General features: G+C 32.7%; 2 protein-coding genes across 5 annotated transcripts; one reads left to right on the top strand and one right to left on the bottom strand.

Moving 5' to 3' along the window:
• The first annotated feature begins 755 nt into the window (after positions 1 to 755).
• On the top strand, positions 756 to 8,446 carry LOC105215703 (synaptic vesicle glycoprotein 2B). Of its 3 annotated transcripts, XR_008471696.1 has the most exons (11): positions 756 to 1,146; positions 4,322 to 4,685; positions 4,747 to 4,928; positions 4,989 to 5,170; positions 5,233 to 5,453; positions 5,519 to 5,681; positions 5,764 to 5,881; positions 5,938 to 6,097; positions 6,159 to 6,286; positions 8,206 to 8,340; positions 8,406 to 8,446. XR_008471696.1 is itself a non-coding variant. In XM_054233058.1 (10 exons), the coding sequence occupies exons 1-10, from the start codon at positions 1,098 to 1,100 to the stop codon at positions 8,211 to 8,213; spliced, it is 1,575 nt and encodes a 524-aa protein (XP_054089033.1). In that variant the 5' UTR covers positions 756 to 1,097; the 3' UTR covers positions 8,214 to 8,446. The 3 variants fall into 3 exon arrangements, 2 of the variants coding, with proteins under 2 accessions (XP_054089033.1, XP_011188051.1); XM_054233058.1 differs by having other exon boundaries at positions 8,206 to 8,446; XM_011189749.3 differs by lacking the exons at positions 8,206 to 8,340; positions 8,406 to 8,446 and adding an exon at positions 6,465 to 6,904.
• Positions 8,447 to 10,228: 1,782 nt separating this feature from the next.
• LOC105215701 (tachykinin-like peptides receptor 86C) lies at positions 10,229 to 23,004 on the bottom strand. Of its 2 annotated transcripts, none has more exons than XM_011189748.3 (10): positions 22,499 to 23,004; positions 20,359 to 20,781; positions 16,582 to 16,727; positions 16,273 to 16,486; positions 15,005 to 15,139; positions 14,564 to 14,644; positions 14,418 to 14,504; positions 14,096 to 14,356; positions 13,921 to 14,036; positions 10,229 to 11,843 (listed from the first exon to the last, which is right to left on the bottom strand). In XM_011189748.3, the coding sequence occupies exons 2-10, from the start codon at positions 20,538 to 20,540 to the stop codon at positions 11,572 to 11,574; spliced, it is 1,494 nt and encodes a 497-aa protein (XP_011188050.2). In that variant the 5' UTR covers positions 20,541 to 20,781; positions 22,499 to 23,004; the 3' UTR covers positions 10,229 to 11,571. The 2 variants fall into 2 exon arrangements, with proteins under 2 accessions (XP_011188050.2, XP_011188049.2); XM_011189747.3 differs by having other exon boundaries at positions 10,230 to 11,846; positions 22,499 to 22,993.
• Positions 23,005 to 23,712: the final 708 nt, after the last annotated feature.

The raw sequence follows: 23,712 nt of genomic DNA, 5'->3' as shown, positions 1-23,712 counted from the left end.
TTCAAAACTATGATGCAAACTATGATGTGTTCAATTTGAATTCTATTAACTTAGGAAAAACAATCAATTCCTGACCATTTTCATATATTACATGGGCTGAACCGACAGATGCTTGACAATGTACGACAGGAGTCGACATACTTATACAAATGCAGTTCATGTTTTGACATGGCTGAGTGAAAGCTAAATGTGCTCCTGTCTTAAAACCAACTTTTCACAAGAAGATAATGTCCAAATACTGGAATTTTCGAACCTTTTATATATTAATCTGTTTAAAAAAAATCTAAAGCATCGTTTCTCGCATTTCATGTTCCTGAGCAAATATATTAGCCAAACTATGTTGCAATATAGAAAAGGAACATATTGGTTTTCATTAAGACTGAAAAGTTTTGAAATATTTAGTCAATGAGTTTAATTCGAGTGGGTGATTAAAAACCATTACGGAGCAGTTTCCAAAAGCTTATATACATATATATGTGTGAATATGTATTAATTTTTCAGTAATCTTTCAGGTAGTAAATGTTTCTAAATATCTTTATGGCGTCGACAAAGTCTTATTTAAATATGAAGATTCATATGGAAGCTACAAAAATGTGATAACATGTTCTATGATCGTAATGAACCTTTGAGTGGATTTCTAAGGCTTACAACTTAACAGAATACTCACATCTATATAGATATGTATGTATGTGATTATCACTACATGTGTATATTGGGAAAATTAGCAGATGAGTATCTCGTTCGTAATTTTAAGGCATTCATGTTTTGTCCGTTAACGCGAGCGGTTGGTGATCTAGATAGAGGGTTTGGAGTTAAACGTAAAAATTGTAGTGCAAAAATACATATGTATATACATACGTAAATATACACATATACAATATACATATATCATACATATACGATATTAAGAAAGATTTATGACAATACAAGAATATTGCGAATTGCATAAAAAATTGCTATCGAGATCAAATGAATGAAAAAGTCGGGGACTTTTAATTATTTCAATTCGAAACAATTAACGGAATTTGAAGTGCACCTACCATTCATTTGTATTTTGTGTTATTTGTGAATCAAGGAATTATAACTGTGTATGCACAATGGAAGAAAATGTTGGGTCCACAACACCAACAAGTGATAACCGAAAAGGTATAACTACATAAATTACAATTCCGTTATTAAATTACTTACATTCAAAAAAAAAAAAATCAATAACATGTGTGTATGTACATATGTGCAATCCAATATAGTACGTATGTCCTTGTTGAATTTAAAATCTGATTGCGGAGTTTTCAATAGATCACGCCCATCAAATTGAATATTTAACTCTCTAACTGTACAAAACACCAAATTGTCGCATTAAAGAAACCCTTTTTCTTTTTTTCGGTATTATTGACCCAGATGTACGAGGACAATGCAAATACAAATAATTGATCGTGCTTTACTCAAAAATAGTTACTGTGGTTATTGTGTGGTAATGTCGTGTTTCTTTCACGTAGAGAAAAATAGTCAAGGTTTATAAGGTAGCACTTGGAGCTGCAATAAAGTCTAAAATCAATCTATTTGTAAAGAAGAATGAAATAATGTATTCGGATAAAAATGAATATATGCCTCTAAAGCTCTTAGCATGTTTCTTGAGTTTTTTTGAACGTAACAAAAATTTCCGTTGTATTAAAGTTTAGCGCGGTTATGGCTTTTTAGTGACACCTAATCAGCGATCAATCCATATGAATTCTTTCGGCTCATATACATAGTTATTATGTGAACTTCATTTAGTGCTCCAAAAACCTATGCTTCATTCATTCATAATTTGGGATAATGTTCAGTTTATTTCTAAAGGGTCTTCGCGTATGCTTCAGTTGTTTTTATGAGATTATAAATGCGGCAGCAAGCCGTGACGGAGCACTTTATAATGAAGTGTTTTGCCTAAACAATTTATTCATGTGATGCAAATCTCTTAATTTACCCTGATTTATTTCGAATGATTCATGAAATTTTGAAATTGGAGCTTTTGTAATTTCGCAGCCGTTGAGATCCAATGTATCTACTGAAATATAGTCACCATAACTGGTTGAAGTTGTGCTATCTAATCCTTGGGCGTAGCCGCCATTTCTGTCTTAATTAATACTTATTATATATTTGAGAAAGACTTTTAAGTTGTTATCTGATTCTGTCCGTCCGTTCAAGCGATAACTTTAGTAAAAATGTACATATGTAGATATCATAATTAAACTTGGTGCACATGTGTCTCTGTACAAATAGAAGGTTGATATTGAAGATGAATGAAATCGGATGATTGTCAATGTATAATTTGGTACAGGGGATACCATCCTGCAAGTGTCTAGTGACATTTTTGTACATATACATTTTTTTGGGAACGTGGGCGTGGCATTGTATTTATTTCTCATTATATAGCACTAATGTAATTAGATAATTAGTACAAGATGTGTTCAAAAAATAACGGAAATTTTTAAATTTCCAATTAACAAAATTTATTTTTATCCTCTCGCAACAAATGTTGCTAAAGAGAGTATTATAGATTTGTTCACATAACGGTTGTTTGTAACACCCAAAACTAAACGAGTTGGATATAGGGTTATATATACCAAAGTGATCAGGGTGAAGAGTGGAGTTCAAATCCGAATGTCTGTCTGACCGTCCGTCCGTCTGTGCAAGCTGTAACTTGAGTAAAAATTAAGATATGTTGATGAAACTTGGCACACTTATTTCTAGTCACCTTAGGAAGGTTGCTTTCGAAAATGAGCAAAATCGGACCACTGCCACGCCCACAAAATGGCGAAAACCGAAAACATATAAAGTGCCATAACTAAGCCATAAATAAAGCTATGGAAATAAAATTTGGTATGAAGGATCGCACTATGAAGGGGCATATTTGGATGTAATTTTTTTGGGGAAGTGGGCGTGGCCCCGCCCCCTACTAAGTTTTTTATACATATCTCGGAAACCAATAGAGCTATATAACCCAAACTTTCTGCAGTCGTTTTTTTAGTCACTTCCTAATACAGTTCAAAAATGAAAAAAAAAATCGGATCATAACCACGCCCGCCTCCCATACAAAAGTTAGGTTGAAAATTACAAAAAGTGGGTTAACTCTCTAACTAAAAACGTCAGAAACATTAAATTTCACATAGGAAATGGCAGATGGAATCTACACTCAGATTTTTTTACAAAATGGAAAATGGGCGTGGCGTCGCCCACTTATGGGTCAAAAACCATATCTCAGGAACTACTCGACCGATTTCAATGAAACTTGGTATGTAATAGTTTCCTTACATCCCAATGATATGTTGTAAAAATAGGCCAAATCGCTTCACAACCACGCCTACTTCCTATATACCAGAACTTTGAAGACAATCCGAATTGTTTACTTTACAATATATAAAGTAAGTACTAGTGAAGATATCGGTGCAGAACTTTGCACAAATACTATGTTAATAGTGTGGCAGCCCCATTCTAAAAATCGCCGAAATCGGACCATAGGTTTTTAAGGCCCCATATATCGAACACGAGGACCTCGGTGCTTCTAACCTAATATTATGCTTTCCAACTTTCAATGGACTTTATACCATATATATGAAGAATATGTGGGTCAAATTGTGTATTATATAATATAAATAAAGTTAAATAAATAAATTGCGAGAGTATAAAATGTTCGGTTACACCCGAACTTAGCCCTTCCTTACTTGTTATATTTTATTATGTTGATGCAGTACGATGAAATATTAAAGATTTATTCGCTAAGATTAGACGTGTTTTTAAGAGCTTGGCTTCGTTTGTTAAAAGCTTATATTTCGTTGCTTATTCGTGTTATTGGCCAAAAACAATACGTAACTATGCCCCAGCCTCCATATTCGCCAGATATGGCTCCATGTGGATTTTTCCTATTTCCAAAAATGTAGAGAACCTTAAAGGGCCGAATAAGAGCGGAAGAAGCGCCGGAATAAGAGCATACAATTAAATGGGGACTATTTTGAAGGCGACAATGTAGAGGAATAAATAAATACATATAAGAAAAACGAAAATACTCGTTTGAACATAATTCGTCAAGCGATTAAAATCCCAAATTTTTAATATCTCGGTCATGGATCGAAATTTAGTAACTAGTGAGTGTTGTGTGCCTTTACCTTCCTTACTAGTTCGATATAGTTTAAGTTAATCTTTTATAGACGCATTTAGGATGATATTCGTATAGAATAGAGGTGCACTGATATGGGTTACTTTTCATTCAGATATCATAATTGTATTTTTGCTACATTCACCAAATTATTTTTATTTTGTTTACTATTCGTATATATTTGAAAAGATGAACCAGCCGACTTTGAGCACGCCATGAATGCAACAGGTTTCGGGCTATTCCACTTAGTTTTGCTTATAGTTGGTATATTTGCCGCCTGCGCTGCTGTGTTTGAAACAACCACAATGTCATACATACTACCAATTGCTGAGTGTGATCTCAAAATGACTCTTTTTGACAAAGGAATTTTAAATGGAGCTACATATGCCGGTATGATAACTTCCGCAGTTATTTGGGGCTATCTCGCAGATACTGTTGGGAGGAGAAAAGTTCTGATTTACGGTTATTTAATTGACGCTGTTTGCGTACTCTGCAGCTCCTTGACGCAGAATTTTGAAATGCTTGTAGCATTTAAATTTTTGGGCGGCTTCATGTAAGACTGTTTTTAATTGTTTTTTCAAATTGTCTACAATTTATGAAACTTTTTATTACAGCGTTAATGGTCCTGGTGCAGTACTGCTAACATATTTAACTGAGATGCACGGCTCCGAGCATCGACCACGAGTTCTTATGGTTTACGGAATGGTTATGTCTTTGGCCACACTTATAATGCCACTGTTAGCATGGGGAATATTCCCACGTGATTGGAAATTCGTATTGTTCAATTATTTAATAAGTATAATATTAATATTGACGTCTTATTTAAATTATTTATTTTGTCCAATAACCCTTTTAGTACATCCTTGGCAAATATTTTTGGCAGTATGCAGTATACCAAGTGTAATCGGTGGATTAGGACTAATTGCTTTACCTGAGAGCCCGAAATTTCTCATGTCTCAAGGCAGAAATGCTGAGGCCCTTCTAGCATTCCAAAAGATTTATGCTGTTAATAACAGAACAAGCATGAGCGCTTATCCAGTACGTGTTATCTATATTACAGTCATTATATATTTTATAATTTGAATATGTATGTTTCCCAGATCAAAGAGCTGGTTGAGGAAGTTCCGAATCGTACCTCGAATGTTAATGAGCATGTTTTTACCATAGAAAACAAACCAATTAAGCCGAAATACAAACGTGAACCCAGAACATTCTCACAAGCTTTTAAGGAAGGTATCGAACAGATTAAGCCCATGTTCAGAAAGCCTCTATTGGGTCACTCTCTTCATGCGTATGCAATGCAATTCTTTATTTTACTTGGGTATGGTTACGTTTATTTCCCTGTATGATTGCAATTCAATGTAATTAATTAATCCCCTCTTAAAGTTTAAATACCATTCGACTGTGGCTGCCTCAACTTTTCGCATCCATCGCTGAATACGAAGCTCTAGACGGCGCTGATTCTGGCTCAGCGAACTTATGTGCTATTCTCGAGTACAGCGTAAATAGAACATCGCTCATTTCAGATTTTCAGGACTCATGCGCACAAGTAATTTTAAAATTTGTTGCATTACTTAATTTGTTTATATTTATTGATTTCACCACTAATAATATTATTATTTAATTAACAGCTGCCAAAAGTGTCAATAGATCTGTACACGAATAATATTATCGTCGCCTTGGTCGGTTTGGTGGCGTACTCTTTTGCTGGTATAATTGTGCGGGCTGTAGGAGCGAAGCGTTTACTGAGTACATTAAAAACTATTATTTATTGAAATGTTTGATAAAACGTACCTATCATTTAGTTTATGGGCTCTTAATATCTGGAGTCCTCGGCATAGCACTCTATTGGTCAGTAAATGGGCTTTCTACTCTGATTATATCATCTGTGTTTTTAGCAGTGTCGGCCGTATCAACATCATCTCTATTAGGAGTGGTACTTTCCCTTTTCCCAACCTCTTTACGGCAAGTTTCTAAATGTTTCTATATTTGATATATAATTATTAATTATTAATTATCTTTCCAGATCGCTGGTAGTTGCAATAGCAATGATGTTTGGCCGGTTAGGCGCTTTGTCTGGAAACATGTTATTCCCTGTTTTTATGGAAATGGGATGCATACAACCTTTCCTAATGGTCGGTGGTGTATTGCTTGGTAAGACGCTTATTAGACATTAATTGCACTGGTTAGCTTTATTTGTCACATGAAAACTCAAAACTTTAATTTAATAGGAACACTAAGCAATAATTTATATGTGAATGCAAAAATTTTCTTAAAAAGAATGTCTTACTAACCGCATACATTTAAACATTTCATACTTTTTCTCACGCAGCTGCTGGTGCTTTAGCTTGCATTTTACCAAACTCCGACGAAATTACCTTAAAGTGAAATGGTTAGAACGATGAAAGTGTTGGAGTGATGGCTATTTTTTTACATATATACATACATATGTTTTTAGAATATTACAAATTGCACTCGTATGATTAAACTGAATTATGGAAAAGTTTAGTTGAAAACAATCAGATTTCCTTTAATTCTATGTAAACTAATTTTATTTACGTATATGCGTGTAAATATCTAAATCCGTATTGATTTATAATTGTGTATTTGACTTAACGTAGTAAATATAATAATGTTTTGGTTTTAAGTTCATAGATTAGGTTTTAGCTATACAAATGGTATAGCACACGCACATGGTTTGGATTATTTTTATAGAAAATATTTTTTTTTGAAATATGTATATAAGTAAATATAAGCAATTAATTTAATATATCTATACTATTTTTTTACTGCGGTTAGTCTTGCCTGGTTTTCAAATAGATAATTCGCAATGTATTCATACATGTGACAGTGCAGCAACACCCGCATCGCCGGGAATTAACGCTTTTAGTTTACTATGAACGATCACCCCTCCTGGAACAATCAACGTTGGAGTTTTTTTAGCAACTTCCATAGTTCTTTATTTCACTGAATAGATGACCACTGAAAACCCAAATATATTTTATAGAAGTTGTTAACTTGAAATGACCTCAAGTGTCTCGAGGGACGTGGCTGTGCTGTGTGATTCACCATGTAAAGTACGACGTAACTCGTGAAGGGAGGTTTCATAAAATCTTAATTAGTTGTATTCAATACAAAATGTACAATTCATCTCAGTCATGTTAAATAGTGAGCAGTGAGTGAAGAATACATAGTTACACTTGCTAAATAGCTTGACCATATTAAACAATCGTTTCAACTCCGAATTTAGGTAACGCTACGGTCTACAACAATATACCCAAACTCCATTAATTCAGTTAACTGTTTAATAAAATTATATTATTTAGGGAGTCATTAATTACTTGAAAATATAATCAATATCAATATTTTTAGGAAAAGTTTGTAGGAAATCACCCCTTTCGAAAAGCTTATCGTTGCAAAAATGGCAGAAATTAGAGTTATATTATATTGGAAGGTGTAGTCGACTTCGTCCATCGTAAAAATCTCTTTTGGGTTGTGACATCGCCAATTTACCTAGCAATTAACCACAGATGCTCATTCCGTACCGTGATCAAGTATTCCATATTTTATAGCTTAATATGAAACATTGCTATATTCCATTTTTGTTTAACCTCATTTTTTAGTCGTTGCAGTAGTCCGATTTTAATCAGCTACAATACCAACTTTCTCATAGTGGCAAGGGTTAAGTGTGTCAAGTTATATTAGGATATCCAGAATAAGTTATCGCTTGACCAATTGGCCGACGGATGGATGGACATTGCGACTAAAATTTGAAATATAAGCTATTCTATCTTTTAAGTTAGACCAAACTGTAGACATGTCCGAAATTTCAATTTCGGCGTCAATCCCGGAAAAAGCATGTGACATGATATATTTATATCTTCTTAATATATAAAAATACAGTGTCCGTGTGTATGTTCCGAATGAACTCAAAAACGAATCAACTGATATTCATGAAAGTTGGCATATATGTACATGTAATTTCGTCCAACTTAGATTATAGGATAGTTATTATTCAAATTAATCGTCTCCACAATTAATAATTAACATTTTGTTTTACTTCTAATTTACAGTTACTTAAATACAGCCAAATATAATATAAAAATTAATTGCTGTTCTTTAGTCTCGCAAAAAGTCGAGAACGGCCAAACCGATCTGGCTAATTTTAGTCTTGAAATATTCGTGGAAAGCCAACAAAAGATTAGAAAGTGAGTAAATATGGAAAAATTGCGAGGAAGATAATAATTAGAGATTTTTATTATTTTATTTTTAGTTGACAAGAAAAATATAAAAAGAGAAAACAAAAAAATAATATTTTGAAGGTTTTCATTGTTGCTTTGTTAAAATATTTTTGTTATTGTTTAATTATATAAGGTTGTGTCGATAGCCCAAAACAATTTATAACAATTAAGGAAAGGCTAAGTTCGGGTCCAACCGAACATTTTATACTCTCGCAATTTATTGATGTAATTTTTTTAAGATAACACACAATTTGACCTATATATTCGGCATAAAGTCCAATAGAAAATCATCATATATAGTATATGAGGGCTGATGTAATTCCAGAATCAATTTCAATCATTTTCACCACTAAGGTTAACGGGAATAGGGGCAACTCGGCACCTGTTAGTAGGCAAACAAACGGCAACTTCGGCCTTGAAATTACTCCTAAATTGCAAATGAACGAAACACCAGTCGGCAAAATCGCCAAAAATATCGCTATAACGAAGATTTTCCAAATATTCAAGAAGTCGCTGGATCTTGATTGTCGATGAACGATTTTGGTGGAGCTAGGATTCTGTTAGCAGGTGATTTACGCCAGACTCTTCCAATTATTCCTGGATCAACTGTTACAGACGGGCTAATCGCATGCCTAAAGTCATTTAATTTGTGGCGACACATAAAGAATCGCCAATTAACAACTAACATATGAGTGTTTTTGCAACAATATCAAATTGCGATTGTAGAAGCAGTTGGAAATTGTAGGGTCACAGTTGACACCTAGTTGGATTAATAACATTTCCAACAGATTTCTGTCACTTCATTGACTCGAAAGAGAAGTTTTCCTGACATGAAACCTCAATATGATCACCCTAAATGACTGATTGAATGACCTATATTGGTGGTAAAAAAACAAAGATATCGATGATGTTAATGCGACAATTTAGAATTTCGGTGCAGGAGAGTTGACACAGCTACAAATCAGGATGACGTAGTCAATTATCCCAAACTATTTAAAATTACCTGTACTATGACCACTCACTTTGCAATAAAAAGTAGTGTCAGTTGTCATCATATTGCGTAATATAAATCAACCTCGAGTAATCAATATCGTCGCCGAAGCCAAGATTGGACCAATTTAATTTAATGTATACCTTAGCCACAAAAACGTGTGGCCGGGTCTCCTAGTATAGTTATACAAAATTTGGTTGAAATTGTCCGAGTAGTTCCTGAGATACAGATACAGACAGACATTCGGATTTCAACTTGTCTTACCGTCCTGATAATTTTTATATACCGTTGAACTTCCCTAATTCGAATCACCACAATCCACAAAAAAACTTTAAGTTAGAGAGACTTCCGCGTTATGGAAGGTAATTTGTATGAAAATTTATTTATATTGGCAATTTAAGAGTTCGAGTTATGGAGAACATCCAGTTATAGAAGTTTTGTGGAAGTTCCACTGTATATAACTCTATATCTAACTCGTTTAGTCATGTGATGTATATGTACATATATTGATATATACACTTTCAGAGAGCAATCATATCATGACTTATTTGGGTTATTTAAGTTATTGGCCAAACAAACTGGCAATGTGATTAACGTATTCAAAAATGTAAAGCAACACATTTTTGTGACTAAGAGGCATATAATCCCGCTTAAATCTCAAGAAATTGGTGAGTTTTTTTCACATAATACAATCAATAAGAGCTTGTATGCAATAGTTAGTAAACAGTATTGTTTATGGGATATGAAAATCTAGTTTTTGTAATTTTAGAAGAACGAACAATTGTTTATGGACCTATCAAAATGACACACGTGAGGTTATGAAAGTTGGTAAAATATTCAATAGTTTTTTAGGAGAAACTAATGAATGATATATAAAGAAAATAATTCCATTAGATTCAGTAAAATCTTTAATAAAAATAATTTAAAATTATTTGTGTATTACATACATACATGACTAGTTACAGTTACTGTACTATACTTTTTTTTTGTATTTACAAATTTCGTTTAATATATTTTGATTTTGAGCAGTACGGGACCAAAGTATAATCGCCCACATATATACATACATACTTATATTCTTAGTTATTTATTTATCTTCTTATGATTATTTGAATCTTCTAAATATATGTACAACTTATATGCAACTTTGCCATTTTGGAGCCGTAAGTAAATACAATACTTTTAACAAATTTCATTTATTCTATACACTTGCTTTCATTTTATGTGTACAGTTTCGTTGTTATCGTTCCATAATATAAAAAAAGCAAAAACCTTTATTCATTTGAATATTATAATAAATGTACTGATAACGCCAACTGAAGTCAACGCTCACAAGTAATAAACCTATTTATTCATTGATTGTTTCAAAGAAACCATAATGAACCATTATTCTCAAAGGATAAATATGTATATGTAGACATTTTTATAAAGATAAATGTATGCCATAGTGCGAGATTAGAAACATAAATGGCAACTTCAGACAACTGAGGCACACCAATTGTCAATAATTTATTTATTAACGCATTATTCATCGCGCTAATTAGTTTCTGTTGAACCATAACCATGATATAGACTTTAAATTTTTCACACCTACTTTAATTTTTTTATTTTTGCAGTTCTATAATAATTATGTATATTATAAATATTTACAAATTCAAAATTGTTATTTCTTTCGAGAAATTATTAGAAATTTTTTTTTTTAATTGGAACTATTCTGTTTACCGAAATCAATTGAAATACTTTTCTGCAAAATACATACTTTATATCAGAAATAAGAATTTACTTTGTCTTTGGATTGATCTTAAAAATATTTTATTTTAATATTTACATACATATTTATATACTTTTGATAAATTGTATATAGTATTCGATTTAATTGATAAAATGTGTACCATAATATCCAAATGGTTGTGGTTCAAAATAATACAAAAATGTTATGCGAATTACTTAAAAATTGAGTTGTCAATTTGTTATGTTATTTAATTACATTTAATAATTTCTGAAAATATATATACTTTTAAAGCTCAATAATTTACAGCTATTTACATACTAAGTCAAATTACATATGTACTTCTGTAGATGCAGTTTAAATATACCTGCATGTGTAATATTTAATAACTTTATTTAAGAAATTTACAAAATTTAGAGAGTCACATACTTGTACACATACAAACGTATGTAAAAATATTTAATGCTCCGATTTACAATCAGAGTGTGTCCTTTTTATCCTTTTCCTGAATATCTTTACCTTGTTTATTGTCCTCGTCACAGGAAATACATTTAATTATAATTTGCTGTTGTTCAGCCACGCTTTTTGTGGACATATATATTGGAGAACTGTCATCTTTGGCTTTCTCTTGTATACAATCCACAACGATTTTATTCGGAGTTCTATCCGTGGTGATTCTTTCGCGAAGTGAGGTCTGTGCCACCTGAATTTGTGTTTCCATTGTGCTCCGCTTCCAAATGTTTTTGCCCTCTACTAAAGTAAAAGAGTTACTTGTAGTATAGCGATATGTAATATTGTGTAAATTTTTAATATAATAGCTGTAAAATGTGTAAGGCTATTACGCATGCTTAAGAGGACATTTTAGCATAGGGTTGTTTTTTGTTTGAACTTCTGGATATTGTGTTCAATTGGTTTCTCCCCAACGATTGGTGAAAACTATTTGTTTTGAATCACAAATGCGAAAAAATTTAAAGTTAATATTTACAGTAATAATCAATAATAAGCGGGAATATAGTTTTCGAGAGGTGATCAGTTATTTAGTGTAATGAATTTTATGGTTGTACAGTGAACGAAATGACCAATCCAGCAGGGCTCAATTCAATTTATCAAATTTTAAATTGCTTTGAAATCTTTTATTTTTAGTTTGGCACAATGAAAAAGTATTAAAAAAAGTAAGTAAAAGTCTTATTGATGTTGGTTATTCCAAAAGTACATATCAATTGATGCAACGCGGTACGAGGGCTGCTATATATATTTCTGGCCTAGGCAACACTAAGTGTTGCCAGGTGCAATCTGACATTTCCACTGGAAAGTTTGACATTTTTTAGCATAACATCACTCAGAACGTTTTGTCATGTAATCGTGAATTGTTTTATTTACAGGGAATTAAAAAATTCATCTCGGCCAAAAAATGGAATTAACTCGTGAACATTTTCGTGCGATTATTTTTCACAACTTTCGACGTGGATTATCGCGACAAGAGTGCATCGATGAACTAAAATCGTTGTTTCATAGCCATACAAAGATTTTAGTTCATCGATCATCCATCCTATAACAATGTGAAAAACTGGTACAACGAATTCAATCGTGGCCGACGCTCGCTCAAAGACGAATTCCGTGAAGGTCGTCCAAAAGAAAAACATCGATGCCGTACGTGACCTGATAATGCAAGACCGTCATGTAACATACCTTTAGATAGAGGCATGCCTATGCATTTCTTCCACCAGCATACATTCGATATTGCATGAGCACCTGGCCGTAAAAAAGGTTTGTTCTCATTGGATCAAGCACAATTTGACAATCGCTCAAAAAAAGTACTTCGAAAATTGGTTTGTGCGCATGCAAAAGTGTATAAATCTTGATGGAGAATATTTTGAAAAACAATAAAACCATTTTCGTTGATAAATATTCCTATTTTCATTATTAGGCCAGAAATATATATAGCAGCCCTCGTACAAAGGCGAGCAAATGCGAATAATTATCGGAGCAAGAAGCAAAAAAGCGATACTACCTGAATATGATGAATATTTCTGAGTGGAATGCTGAGATATATAATAGATACAATAGCAAATTTAGCACTTCAAATTGGGATGAAGTTAGGGTGGGAGCTAGAGGCGAGCACAAACGATTTTCATTATTTCCGGCAGCGTTACACCCAAAAAATTTCTAGATTGACTACAATGGAAGATCTTTTGTACTCATTATTGGTTTCTTCAGATCCACTAATCTCATCGAAATCCACAACATAAAAATTGCTAAAGGAACTATTAAATTATACGAAGAGGACAAACTGTTACTTTCAACTGAAAATAGTCTTTCGTGCAAATGTCTTTCCAATACTTCTGACATCGAATAAGTTGCTTTTAATGTCGTGAGCGGAAATTAAAAAATATATATATTTAGTTTATTTAAAATGGTTAACCAAGATTTGTGTTTACTTTTTTTACTATTAAAAAGAAAAACCCGAACAGATATTGTTATTTTCGTTTTGAGGTTATTAATTAATCTGTCATTTCGTCCACTACAATATAATACCCTTTTCTGTTCAATAAATATAATCAGAGAGTTTTCGATGCTATCGGATATCGTTTAGATAAATCTTTATATTTTGCATTATCTCGATGCTTAATTACTACTGCGTATCTCAAAAACTCTGTCTTAAGTGCGCATGTGCAGTCTATAGTTGATATTTGTGAAGGAGTTAGGATATATGAAAAATTTAAATTTTTAGGAAGCACTATTCCAATAATCCGTGGAACAAATTGTTGCCGATTATAAAATAGGTATATTAATTGAAAATTATAAACCCAAAAATTGTATTATGTACCTTTAATTGTTTTCTGGAAACTGTTTTTATTAGCGATTAAATTCGGAGAATCCGTTTTGCGATTAACTGCGCCATAACAGCAACAACATATGATCCTTTGGAAGTACAACCGAAATCTAAAAACAACAAAAAATATTTTTTAATAAATTTCGGGTTCAGAGTGAATTCTTCTTACCTTTTGTTCATCCAATAATATATTATTGGATTTACCATGGCATTTGACATAGCTAACCAGTAGAAGCCCAGATACATATGTTGCACATATTTGGCCGATGTGATGTCGTTGTTGTGATAAGCATAGATGAAGAACAAATGGTATGGCAACCAACAAATCGCGAAAATTAAAACGATTGCGATAAACATTCGCACCACCTTTCTCTTCGACTTCATCGACTCCATTTGACGATCAATGTTCTCCCCAATAGATCGGCTACCCCTGAAAAAAAATACGGTTAAAAATTATCCAATTATCATAAAGATATAGAATGTTTTTATACCAGAGGACACGACCCATCAAGGTGTAGCATATTAGCATGACAACCATTGGAATTCCATATGTTAGTATAAGGATTATAATGTTGTAGCTGATGAAATATAATGGTTCATAAAAAATATATACAAATAAGTCAATTTCAATACATACGCGTAATCTGATATCGATGTTGGATAGCGTCCATCTGGCCACATCATAAAGCACACAGTTCTCGATTTCCCATTGTAATATCTGAAAAAAAAACGATACCACACGGGTTTTCAAAATATTCGTCTAAATTTCTCCTTTGTTAGCAAAGAAACCAATTTTGGAAACATTAACTCACTATGTGATGAATCTCAAAAGTATCTTTGTTTCTGAGATTTCGAAATACCCCTTAAAATTTTCAAAAAAAACTTTAACGCTATCCTTAACTAAATTGAACAAGGTTTACGATAGGTTTGTTCCAAGTTTCCGATCAATATAAAAGTCTTGAATAATATAAAGATTGTTCAGATGAATCCAATTTAATCACGGATACAAACGACAATTTAGGCAATGTTTGTATATTTACTTATTTCAAGCTATAGTAGATATATATTTTAATACTACCTTTTTGTCATTGTGCTGGAGTACAGTAAACAGGGAGCTGCTAGGATGCAACTAATAACCCATATTAGGGCCAGAATGATCCGTACTTTTCGTCTTGAAGTTCTTCTCTTCAAAGGATGAACAATTGCAAAATATCTGCAAGAAAATTCAATAATGTTAATAAAATATTATTGCATCAATAAATAAGTAATGAAGGGCTAAGTTCGGGTGTAACCGAACATTTTATACTCTCGAATTTTGCAAGGGGCAAATTTAAGGAAACATATTCAGGTATTGGTAGAACTTTATTATAATAGGGTTATGGAAACCATTGCGTATATTCAGGCGAGGGGATGGTCTAGCTTGAGTAACCAGTTTTAAATCTACATATTAATACATATAACACACAATTTGACATTGTAATAACGAAAATTATATGTACATACATATATAGTAAACGAGTAAATGGTTGGGGCAATACTTGCACCGATTTCGCAATCAAGCTACGTTATATCCAAGATTATTTGTTCACATATTACCGGTATAAAGTCTCCGGAAGTTTGCTAATCTTTATATAGGGTATTTGGGAGCTAGGAGAAGTAATGATCCGAGTATTTTTGGCACCTAGGTACATCATTATAAGGAAAAGATTCCCTCTAAATTTATAAAAATTAGCCTCAAACATTGTTGGATATAAGGGGCCTAGAAAAATGAGTGTCCTATTTGGACAATTTTTATATAAGCCTTGCCACACCATTAATAGCATTTTTGCGACGTCGTATCTGTTGCAACCGATACATTCACTGATGTTTAAGTTATATATGGTAATCGGAAAGAATCAGATGGAAATCAAAATCATGTTATATATAAGAAGTAGTAGTGGTTGTGAACAGACCGAAGCAAACCTGTTTGAAATTGGTCGAGTGGTTTCTATGATAAGACTTTTGATACAAAGGTGGGCCACACAACGTACCATCTTTATAGTCAAAATGCTTAATACGTTTAATGCTTATAACGTTTTTCATTAGTGAATTAACGCAGTTTTAGTAGTTTTCAACCTAACCTTTGTATGAAGCTGAGCGTGGTTATTATCCCATTTCTACCATTTTCTATCCATCTATCTCCCGTTTCTATATCACGAGATGGTCACTTTAGCGGGAAAGGCACTTAAACGGGGTGGCACTTAAGCGGGGATCACTGTATATGTATACTTACATATACAATACGTAATACGTATTATTCTTTCCTGTTATTTAAGCATATTTCCTATAATTTAAGCATTTCCTTACCTATCCAGTGATATTGCCACAAGAGTAAACACCGATGTCGAGACGGTCACATTCGCCATGAAATTATTTATTGTGCAGTAAATAGCACCAAAGGGCCAATCCGAATTTAGCATAAAGATGAAATTGAAAACGCAGTTCAGCGAGGACATCAGCAAATCGGCAATACTCAAATTCAGCAAAAAGTAGTTTGTAACAGTTCGCATACTTCGATGACCTTTATAAAGGATAAAATAAAAATTTTAGTTCACATAGAATCCTTAGTTTTAAATCAAAAGTGTTGAAATATAAGAATATATAATTATGTTTTACCCGCAACAATCCACAAGACAATGCAGTTTCCGGCAATTGCAACAAACAGCATCATACCGAAGATAATTGCCCAAATAGTTTTTTGTTCCCATGGCAATTCGTATGGTCTTGTCGGTGACGGGAATAAGCATTCGGTTAAAAAGTCCCTGTGAAAAAAAATTTGTAATTCATACAATTTATGTACATATTAGAGCTCTTATTATTACAGTATTCGACTAATCGACTAACCGAATTAACCGAATAGGGCATTATTCGAATAATAATATTCGGTTTGCACTATTCGGATAGTCATCAGTCATCGACTATTCGATTAACCGCTCATTTTCGACTATTCGGTTAACCGTTCGTTGTCGACTATTCGAATAGTGCAAGTTCATTAATTTTCTAATTTTTATTGAAAAAAGTGAAACATTCAAACTAACAAAAAACTCACTATTCTTTATGACTGTCATACCAACACTGTTGTTGTTTCACATGCAAAATTAAAATATGACTGATACAACACTGCGTAGTATGTTTCTTGAGTTCGCTATTCTATACCCCTACCCACTTGCTGCCGATTTTTTTCGGTTTTTTGCGGCATATGCCTAGTACTGCAGTAACCGGTTACTTTTTGGAACCGGTTTTTTGGGACACACTCGTGGCAGTGTGGGCGGTCGGTGGGTGGGGCTTTGGGGCGTTTTGGGGCAAAACTTCGACGAGTGGGTAGTCGGTTTTCTGTGAAGAACCGGTTTTTTTGGGTCGGTCAGTGGTCGGTTTTGCTCGTGCCCTTTTGTCCGAACTCTTCTCAACTGATTTATACCGCATATTGTATATATCTGGAAAATACGGACATATATCTGGTTTTGGCCTTAGCAAAACTCGCTGTTTTTTTCATTTATTCGAATAGTGACAGTATAACTATTCGAATAACCGCAGTAGAACGACTAATCGAATAGTCGGAACATTGCGACTAACCGAATAGTGCTAACCGGTTAATATTCGTACGAACGGTTACAAACCGGATATTCGAATAATCGGTTTTCAGGTTAATCGAATAATTTTAAGAGCCCTAGTACATATATTCAGCACGAGAAAGTATTATATAATATGATGACACATTTTAATGTTGTTAGCATAATATATTTGTGTTAAAAACAATTTTACTTGTTTCAATTGTCTATTGTACTATTGGTCAATTCCTGACATTACACATATGTTTTTAATTTTTCCCAAAGGTTCTAGGTGGAACGGAGGTAATCAATGTATGTATATACATATGTACAGTGCTGGGCACAAAAAATCGGTTAAGTGGTTGCAACTACTTTAAGTTTTAGAAAGTCCGCTTTGTAATGGCAATCATTTCTTTCTCGTATGTATAGTGCTATAAAGAGTTGATTTGCATAAGCAAAATATCAGTGTGTTTGTAAAAAGTCTGTGAAAGTGCAGTTATATACAATACGACAAATGACTGATGTTATTAAAGTAGCCTTATCGCAGCAGAATCAAGGCTCCAGACAAATATCGGGCTTTGTGGGATTCAGCCAGGCTACTGTAGTAGATTTCAACAACAAATTTCGGGAGACGAGATCTTTTGACCGAGGAATGGGGTTGGAAGGTCCGAAAGAAAGTTCCAGTCAGATATAGAAAAATACCTTTATAATTCGACAGTAGTGACAGTGGATGCAGCTACGATTCGCTTTTTGTTGGTAAGGTTTGTTTCTTCGAAAAAAGACATTTTTCATGAATTTTTTAGAAAAAATTATTGCTGTAGGTTTATTTTACTTATTATTATATGAAAGTACAACATTTGAAGGATACTTAAAAAAAGTTTTATCGAAAACTGGCGAGGAATAACGGATTTATCGTCGATCTCTGCAGGCACCTGGAAAAAAAGTTGTTGTGCAGTGACCAGCCTACAGCATCACTGGATCATCCGAAACCAAAAAATCAAAATGCTTTCTTTAGTTTATCTTTCAATTGACGTCGAGTTTTTTTTTTAATTTTTCAATTTTTCAATTTTTGGTACCATTTTCAAGTCAAAATGACGATTTTAGACGAAAAAATCGACCTATTTGTTATTGTAAAATTGTTAGTAATTAAAATTTTTGGAAAAACTCGACGTCATTCGAGAGCTATATATATGTAGAATATTTGTTCAAAATTTTAAAACGATCGATGCAGTAGTTTTTTCTGTAGGCTGGTCACCGACTTTAAAAATGACATATTTGGGAAAATCGATTCAAAGTTTTCTACACTCAGCGCAGGTAGCCTGCTGTAACTTCGTTAGTTTTTCTCCGAATGATCTAAAACTTTCACACAATATTCTTAAAATGCCCTTAATCCCTTAATTGAAGGAAAAGTCAACGGTGATACATATACAAAAATACTGGACGCCTGGGAACAGCCACGATTTAAACCCGATCGCAAACTTGTGGGCGATTATGAGGAAACACATAGCCGCACAGAACTTGAAAAATCGAAAGAACTTGATTCCTTTCTCTTTCTTTTGAAGACGTGGTATGATGACATCCGACCTGCCATAGGCGGATTACTGTAAAAGCTTATTTCGTCAATACCAGCAAGGATTAGGGCGGTAAATAGATATAAACAAATTATGAAATAAAAAACAAACAATCATTGTGATCTTACTACATATTTTAATGTATTTTAATTGAAGCATATTCCTTATTGTAATATTTTGAAAAAATTTTAAACAAAAACATTCTGAAAAATTTAACACACATATTTTTTGACTAATAATTTATTTTATCACTTATTGCAAATCTCATTTTCGCTTTTTCTAGGGTGAATATTTTAACTCATTCATGCCCAGTACTGTATATAGAAAAGCCTGAACAATTCTCGCATTCTGTGAAAATCATTTTACATTGTGTTTCAAAAACGAAATATTGTTGTCCGCTCAAGCTATATGGCTGTCTCTAAACGAAAATCGCGCAACCAAATCGATAATTTTGTGATAGACGGATGATCTGTTTCCAGTGTGTTAGACGCTAGTACGCTCCGAGGACCAATTATTGCCACGCACCAGGAAGGGAAGGTTCGATGTCGAAAAGCTGCAATCGTAACAGACAGCCGAGCAGTTTTCTACTCGATTTGCATTCCTGCTTTCTGAGAGCACTCATCAGCATAAATAAAATTATTAAACGATATCTGGTCTGGTACCGTTGTCGTATTATCCGTAGAGTGCTAAATTCGTCCCCCTAAATGTTATTATCCGATTTGGACGAGAGATGTCTCACTTCGAATGTACTATTTCTTTAAGTGTAATTCTACATTCATTGTTGATTTATATATTGTAAAGTGAACGAAAGTTGTAAACGAACACCAAATAACCGATCAGTTAAATTATTCAGCAAAATGTATTTTTATTAGAATTTTGGCGAAACCTATGTTGGAATATGATTCAGTGGTTTAATGAGTGGAATTAGAGTAAACATTGGACAAAATAACATTCCGAGGGCAATACATTTCAAATATATACTTTATATATATTCTTGCTCTGTATACCTTTCTTACTGAAATTGGTAAAATATGATGATTAAAATTTTTAAGTAGCAAACTATGTATTGCGTTTATGGGGTGATTTCTAATATCTTTCTTGCTTACGGATAAAATCGTAATGGATCCAAAATTGTGGAATCGTAAACACTTGTCTACAGAATAGCTGCTAGACTTGATAACCTAGGTCAAACAATATTAAATAAAATAATGTAAAAATTGGGACTTTCCCGAAAATAATATAATAATAGGACTTTTAATAATAAGTAAACTTACTTTGCATCATTAATATTGTCTAAGTTTTCCTTATTCTCTATTATTCCAGAAAGTAGATTGATAACTTCTGAACGATTCAGGGTATTCAATAAAGATGAATTTACAATCGTGTTGAGTCCGAAACGTCTCACGGCAAGTATTGTGCAATTCACTAGCAATTCCGTATCCACGATGTCCGACATTTTTAACACTAACCTTTTACCGCACTATCAAATAATTAGCTTCTTAACTATTTACACCGATGTATATTATTTAGGTACATATGTTTGGACTCGTGCACATAACAAAACACATCCTCCATCTACAATATTCTTTTACAATCATGTATTTCTGATTAAAACTAGTCTCTTGTTTGTTTTTATTCGATTCAATTATAAAACGTTTAAATAAAGTCGTTTAGCATATTTGTCAATAGTACTTCAGCTAAAATAATCCCAACGATATACAAATAAAATTACAAATATCAAATACCAAATATTTTGTATAAATGAAGAATTATTATAGAATAAATTATTATAAAATGTAGACCTATTGCTGATAGGATTGCATAAATAGAGTTAATTAGTGAGGAAAATATGGGCTTAGTGGTAACTAATCACTATTTTACAATAAGCCCAACTGTATTTTATATATCCTATATTAATCTATCAAAGTTCACTGACATTAGCATCAGAGTTCATTATAAATATATGTAATCAGTACTGATTATGTATTGTACATTTACTATGTGCAAATGAACACATTTTATTCTCCTCGAGAAATCTACAGGTTACTGTTGCACAGAGTATAAAAATTTTGTTTTAATCTAAGAAAAATGTTCATAAATTTTGTGTTTCTAAGTTTACTATTTTCGAAATTTTTAGTATAAATTTAAAAAAGAATCGAATAGTAAGTATTTTAGAAATGTACATCGGCGGTCAGTCTGATCTGGAGGGACGCGATCGTACAGAACCTGCTGTCAAAAATGTCAACTTTTGTTAACTGTGATGAAAATTAGTTAACTGTCATGCCTACTACGGAAACTGTAAGGAGCGGTAATTTTCATTAAATTGATCAATTCTAGTCATACATACATACATATGTACATATATATATATTTTTTAAAAAAATCAAAGTCGTCTAATTTTTATCAGAAACTCTCAAGGCACCTTAGCACCATTGTTAAAATTCTAAAAATTCCTTCGATGTCATCGAAAGTGTGCAATAACTTATTTTTTTCATACATTCAAAATATAAAAATAATCGAACTTTGTAATTTCTCTTGTAATTTTTGCCGAACTCACGCGACAATGTGATTATTATGACGTCGTTAGAAATAATTGTTGTTTTGAAAAAAAAGGTATTTCATGTATATAAAATGTTCTATGATTTCACCAATATTTTTTTAACTATACAGAAAATTGTACTTCAACATAATTGTATACATACATATGTATGTATTTGGCCATTATATTAAAAATTTCTGATTGATATTGAACAAACTTTTAACCAATTTAATAACTTTTTTGGCGTTTATTTTTATTTCGATTACTACGGTTATCACTCAAATCTATGAACTAATTTTAATCATAATATTATTAAATTTAATAATACTGTAGCTATATTTAATTTAATTGTTGTTTTTTTTGTATTATACATCAATTAATTCACAGCACATCTTTTTGAGCGACAGCAAGTCTTTATAAGATTTTTGACACTTCTTACGTTAGTCGTTTCTTTACGGGTTTGACAATATCGTATTTAAAATCGTGGTTTTTCATTGTTGATAAAATGATGGTACCAAAGTAGATGGCTTGCTGATAAAAAGTAGTGAGAGCAGAGCTTGCTCATAGGAATGAACTGCTCCAGAGTACCATTTTCTTAGGAATATGTACGCACAGACATATTTGTATTAATGTATACATACATGTAATATATACATATGTATATAGATATGTACTTAAATAATTATTGTGGTATATGTGGTAGTCTGCAAGGTGCGTTGGCGTAAATTATTAAAGATTTGCACATTACGATTTTAAACTTAAATTTCGTTAAGATACTATAATTAAGTATTAAAATTTATTTAAGACAGACTCCCTTATTTATGAGCTTTATTATTATTTTCGATTTTGTAAAACTTTTTAATAATGTTCTTTACTCATATATCAGTACACATTTGTGAATACATCACACACTGCACGTCGTAGATTGTGTTATTGAATTCATTCGAGTACACACAGCAATTTTGCACAACTTATTCTCGAGCAATTAACTTTTTGCTTAACGGAAATTAAACATTTGATGTATTGTATGTATTTTGTGGATACGCACGAACGAGTGGTCCATGTCAAACTTTCATTGTCTACTGAATTTCGCAAATTCGTATTCGTGAGTTCTGCCTCTGCTAAAACCTATGCACACGCTAATAATGTTGGGGCTGTTTGAGAGCAACCACTGCATCCTTAGCTTATTTTGTGCTTTTGCACAAACATACATTCATTGAATGTGGTGTAAGTGGTGTTGTTTGGTTGTGTTTTGTTCTCCAAAATGGGATTTGGCTCGTAATTATTTGCGATTGCTTCAGAAATACCACATAACATTATAACTTTATAACTTTAGTATTCTTGTGCGCACACAACCTGTTGAGAGAATGCTCAACTACTCGTTGGAAATTTGATTTTGATTTTCGTGTGCTTTTTATGGGAAAAGCTTTACTTGCACCAGAGTCCTACAAAACATGCGTACAGTATGTACATATATTTAAATGTGGGTATGTTTTGCATTCTCTGCACTGGTTGTTTTCTGCTTTTACCAGAGTTTGTATGCATGTAGGAGTATTTATTTATGTATATGTATATTTTCAGATACATAGCTGTATATATTTTAGTTGGAAATAAAAACGTGTGAATATATTTACTTTTATATTTATATGTGCAATGAATGTTTCTATTTCAAACAGGAGTAGGTTTTATCTTGGAGTAGAGTACACGACCTTGGCTATGTATGAGTATATTTACGCATAAATACGCATATGTATGTATAAGTTGTGTGCTGTCTGAAATGATGAATGACCTGTAGATGATGGCAAAGGGCACAGAATATTTACATAGAAACATTGACGTATATATTTTAAATTTTTTCTGCAACAACAGGTGCCCAAAATACATATATAAATTTTATTGTAGAACAAATAAATATTACTATTTGTAGCTACAGCTTAACCTATTCATATCAGAGTGTAAAGTGCTAGGTTTGTTTTAGACATGTTTGTAAATTACCATTTCTTCTTCTTCTTGACTGGCGTAGACACCGCTTACGCGGTTATAGCCGAGTCCATAACAGCGCGCCACGCATCCGTCCTTTTGGTAGTTT

The sequence above is a fragment of the Zeugodacus cucurbitae genome, chromosome 2 (assembly GCF_028554725.1).
Source record: "Zeugodacus cucurbitae isolate PBARC_wt_2022May chromosome 2, idZeuCucr1.2, whole genome shotgun sequence".
NCBI classification, from domain to species: Eukaryota; Metazoa; Arthropoda; class Insecta; order Diptera; family Tephritidae; genus Zeugodacus; species Zeugodacus cucurbitae.
The sequence above is the reverse complement of the archived record's forward strand: the minus strand, read 5'-3'. Positions and strand labels throughout refer to the sequence as shown.

Bases quoted from the DNA above. Each gene is read 5' to 3' on its own strand.
- LOC105215703 (XM_011189749.3), top strand. From the start codon at position 1,098: ATGGAAGAAAATGTTGGGTCCACAACACCAACAAGTGATAACCGAAAA. The intron at 4,686-4,746 runs GTAAGACTGTTT...TTTTTATTACAG, and splicing joins AAATTTTTGGGCGGCTTCAT to CGTTAATGGTCCTGGTGCAG. The intron at 6,287-6,464 runs GTAAGACGCTTA...TTTCTCACGCAG, and splicing joins GGTCGGTGGTGTATTGCTTG to CTGCTGGTGCTTTAGCTTGC.
- LOC105215701 (XM_011189747.3), bottom strand. From the start codon at position 20,540: ATGTCGGACATCGTGGATACGGAATTGCTAGTGAATTGCACAATACTT. The intron at 14,645-15,004 runs GTAGTATTAAAA...TTTTTTTTTCAG, and splicing joins TCCAGCACAATGACAAAAAG to ATATTACAATGGGAAATCGA. The intron at 14,037-14,095 runs GTAAGAAGAATT...TGTTGTTTTTAG, and splicing joins TATTATTGGATGAACAAAAG to ATTTCGGTTGTACTTCCAAA.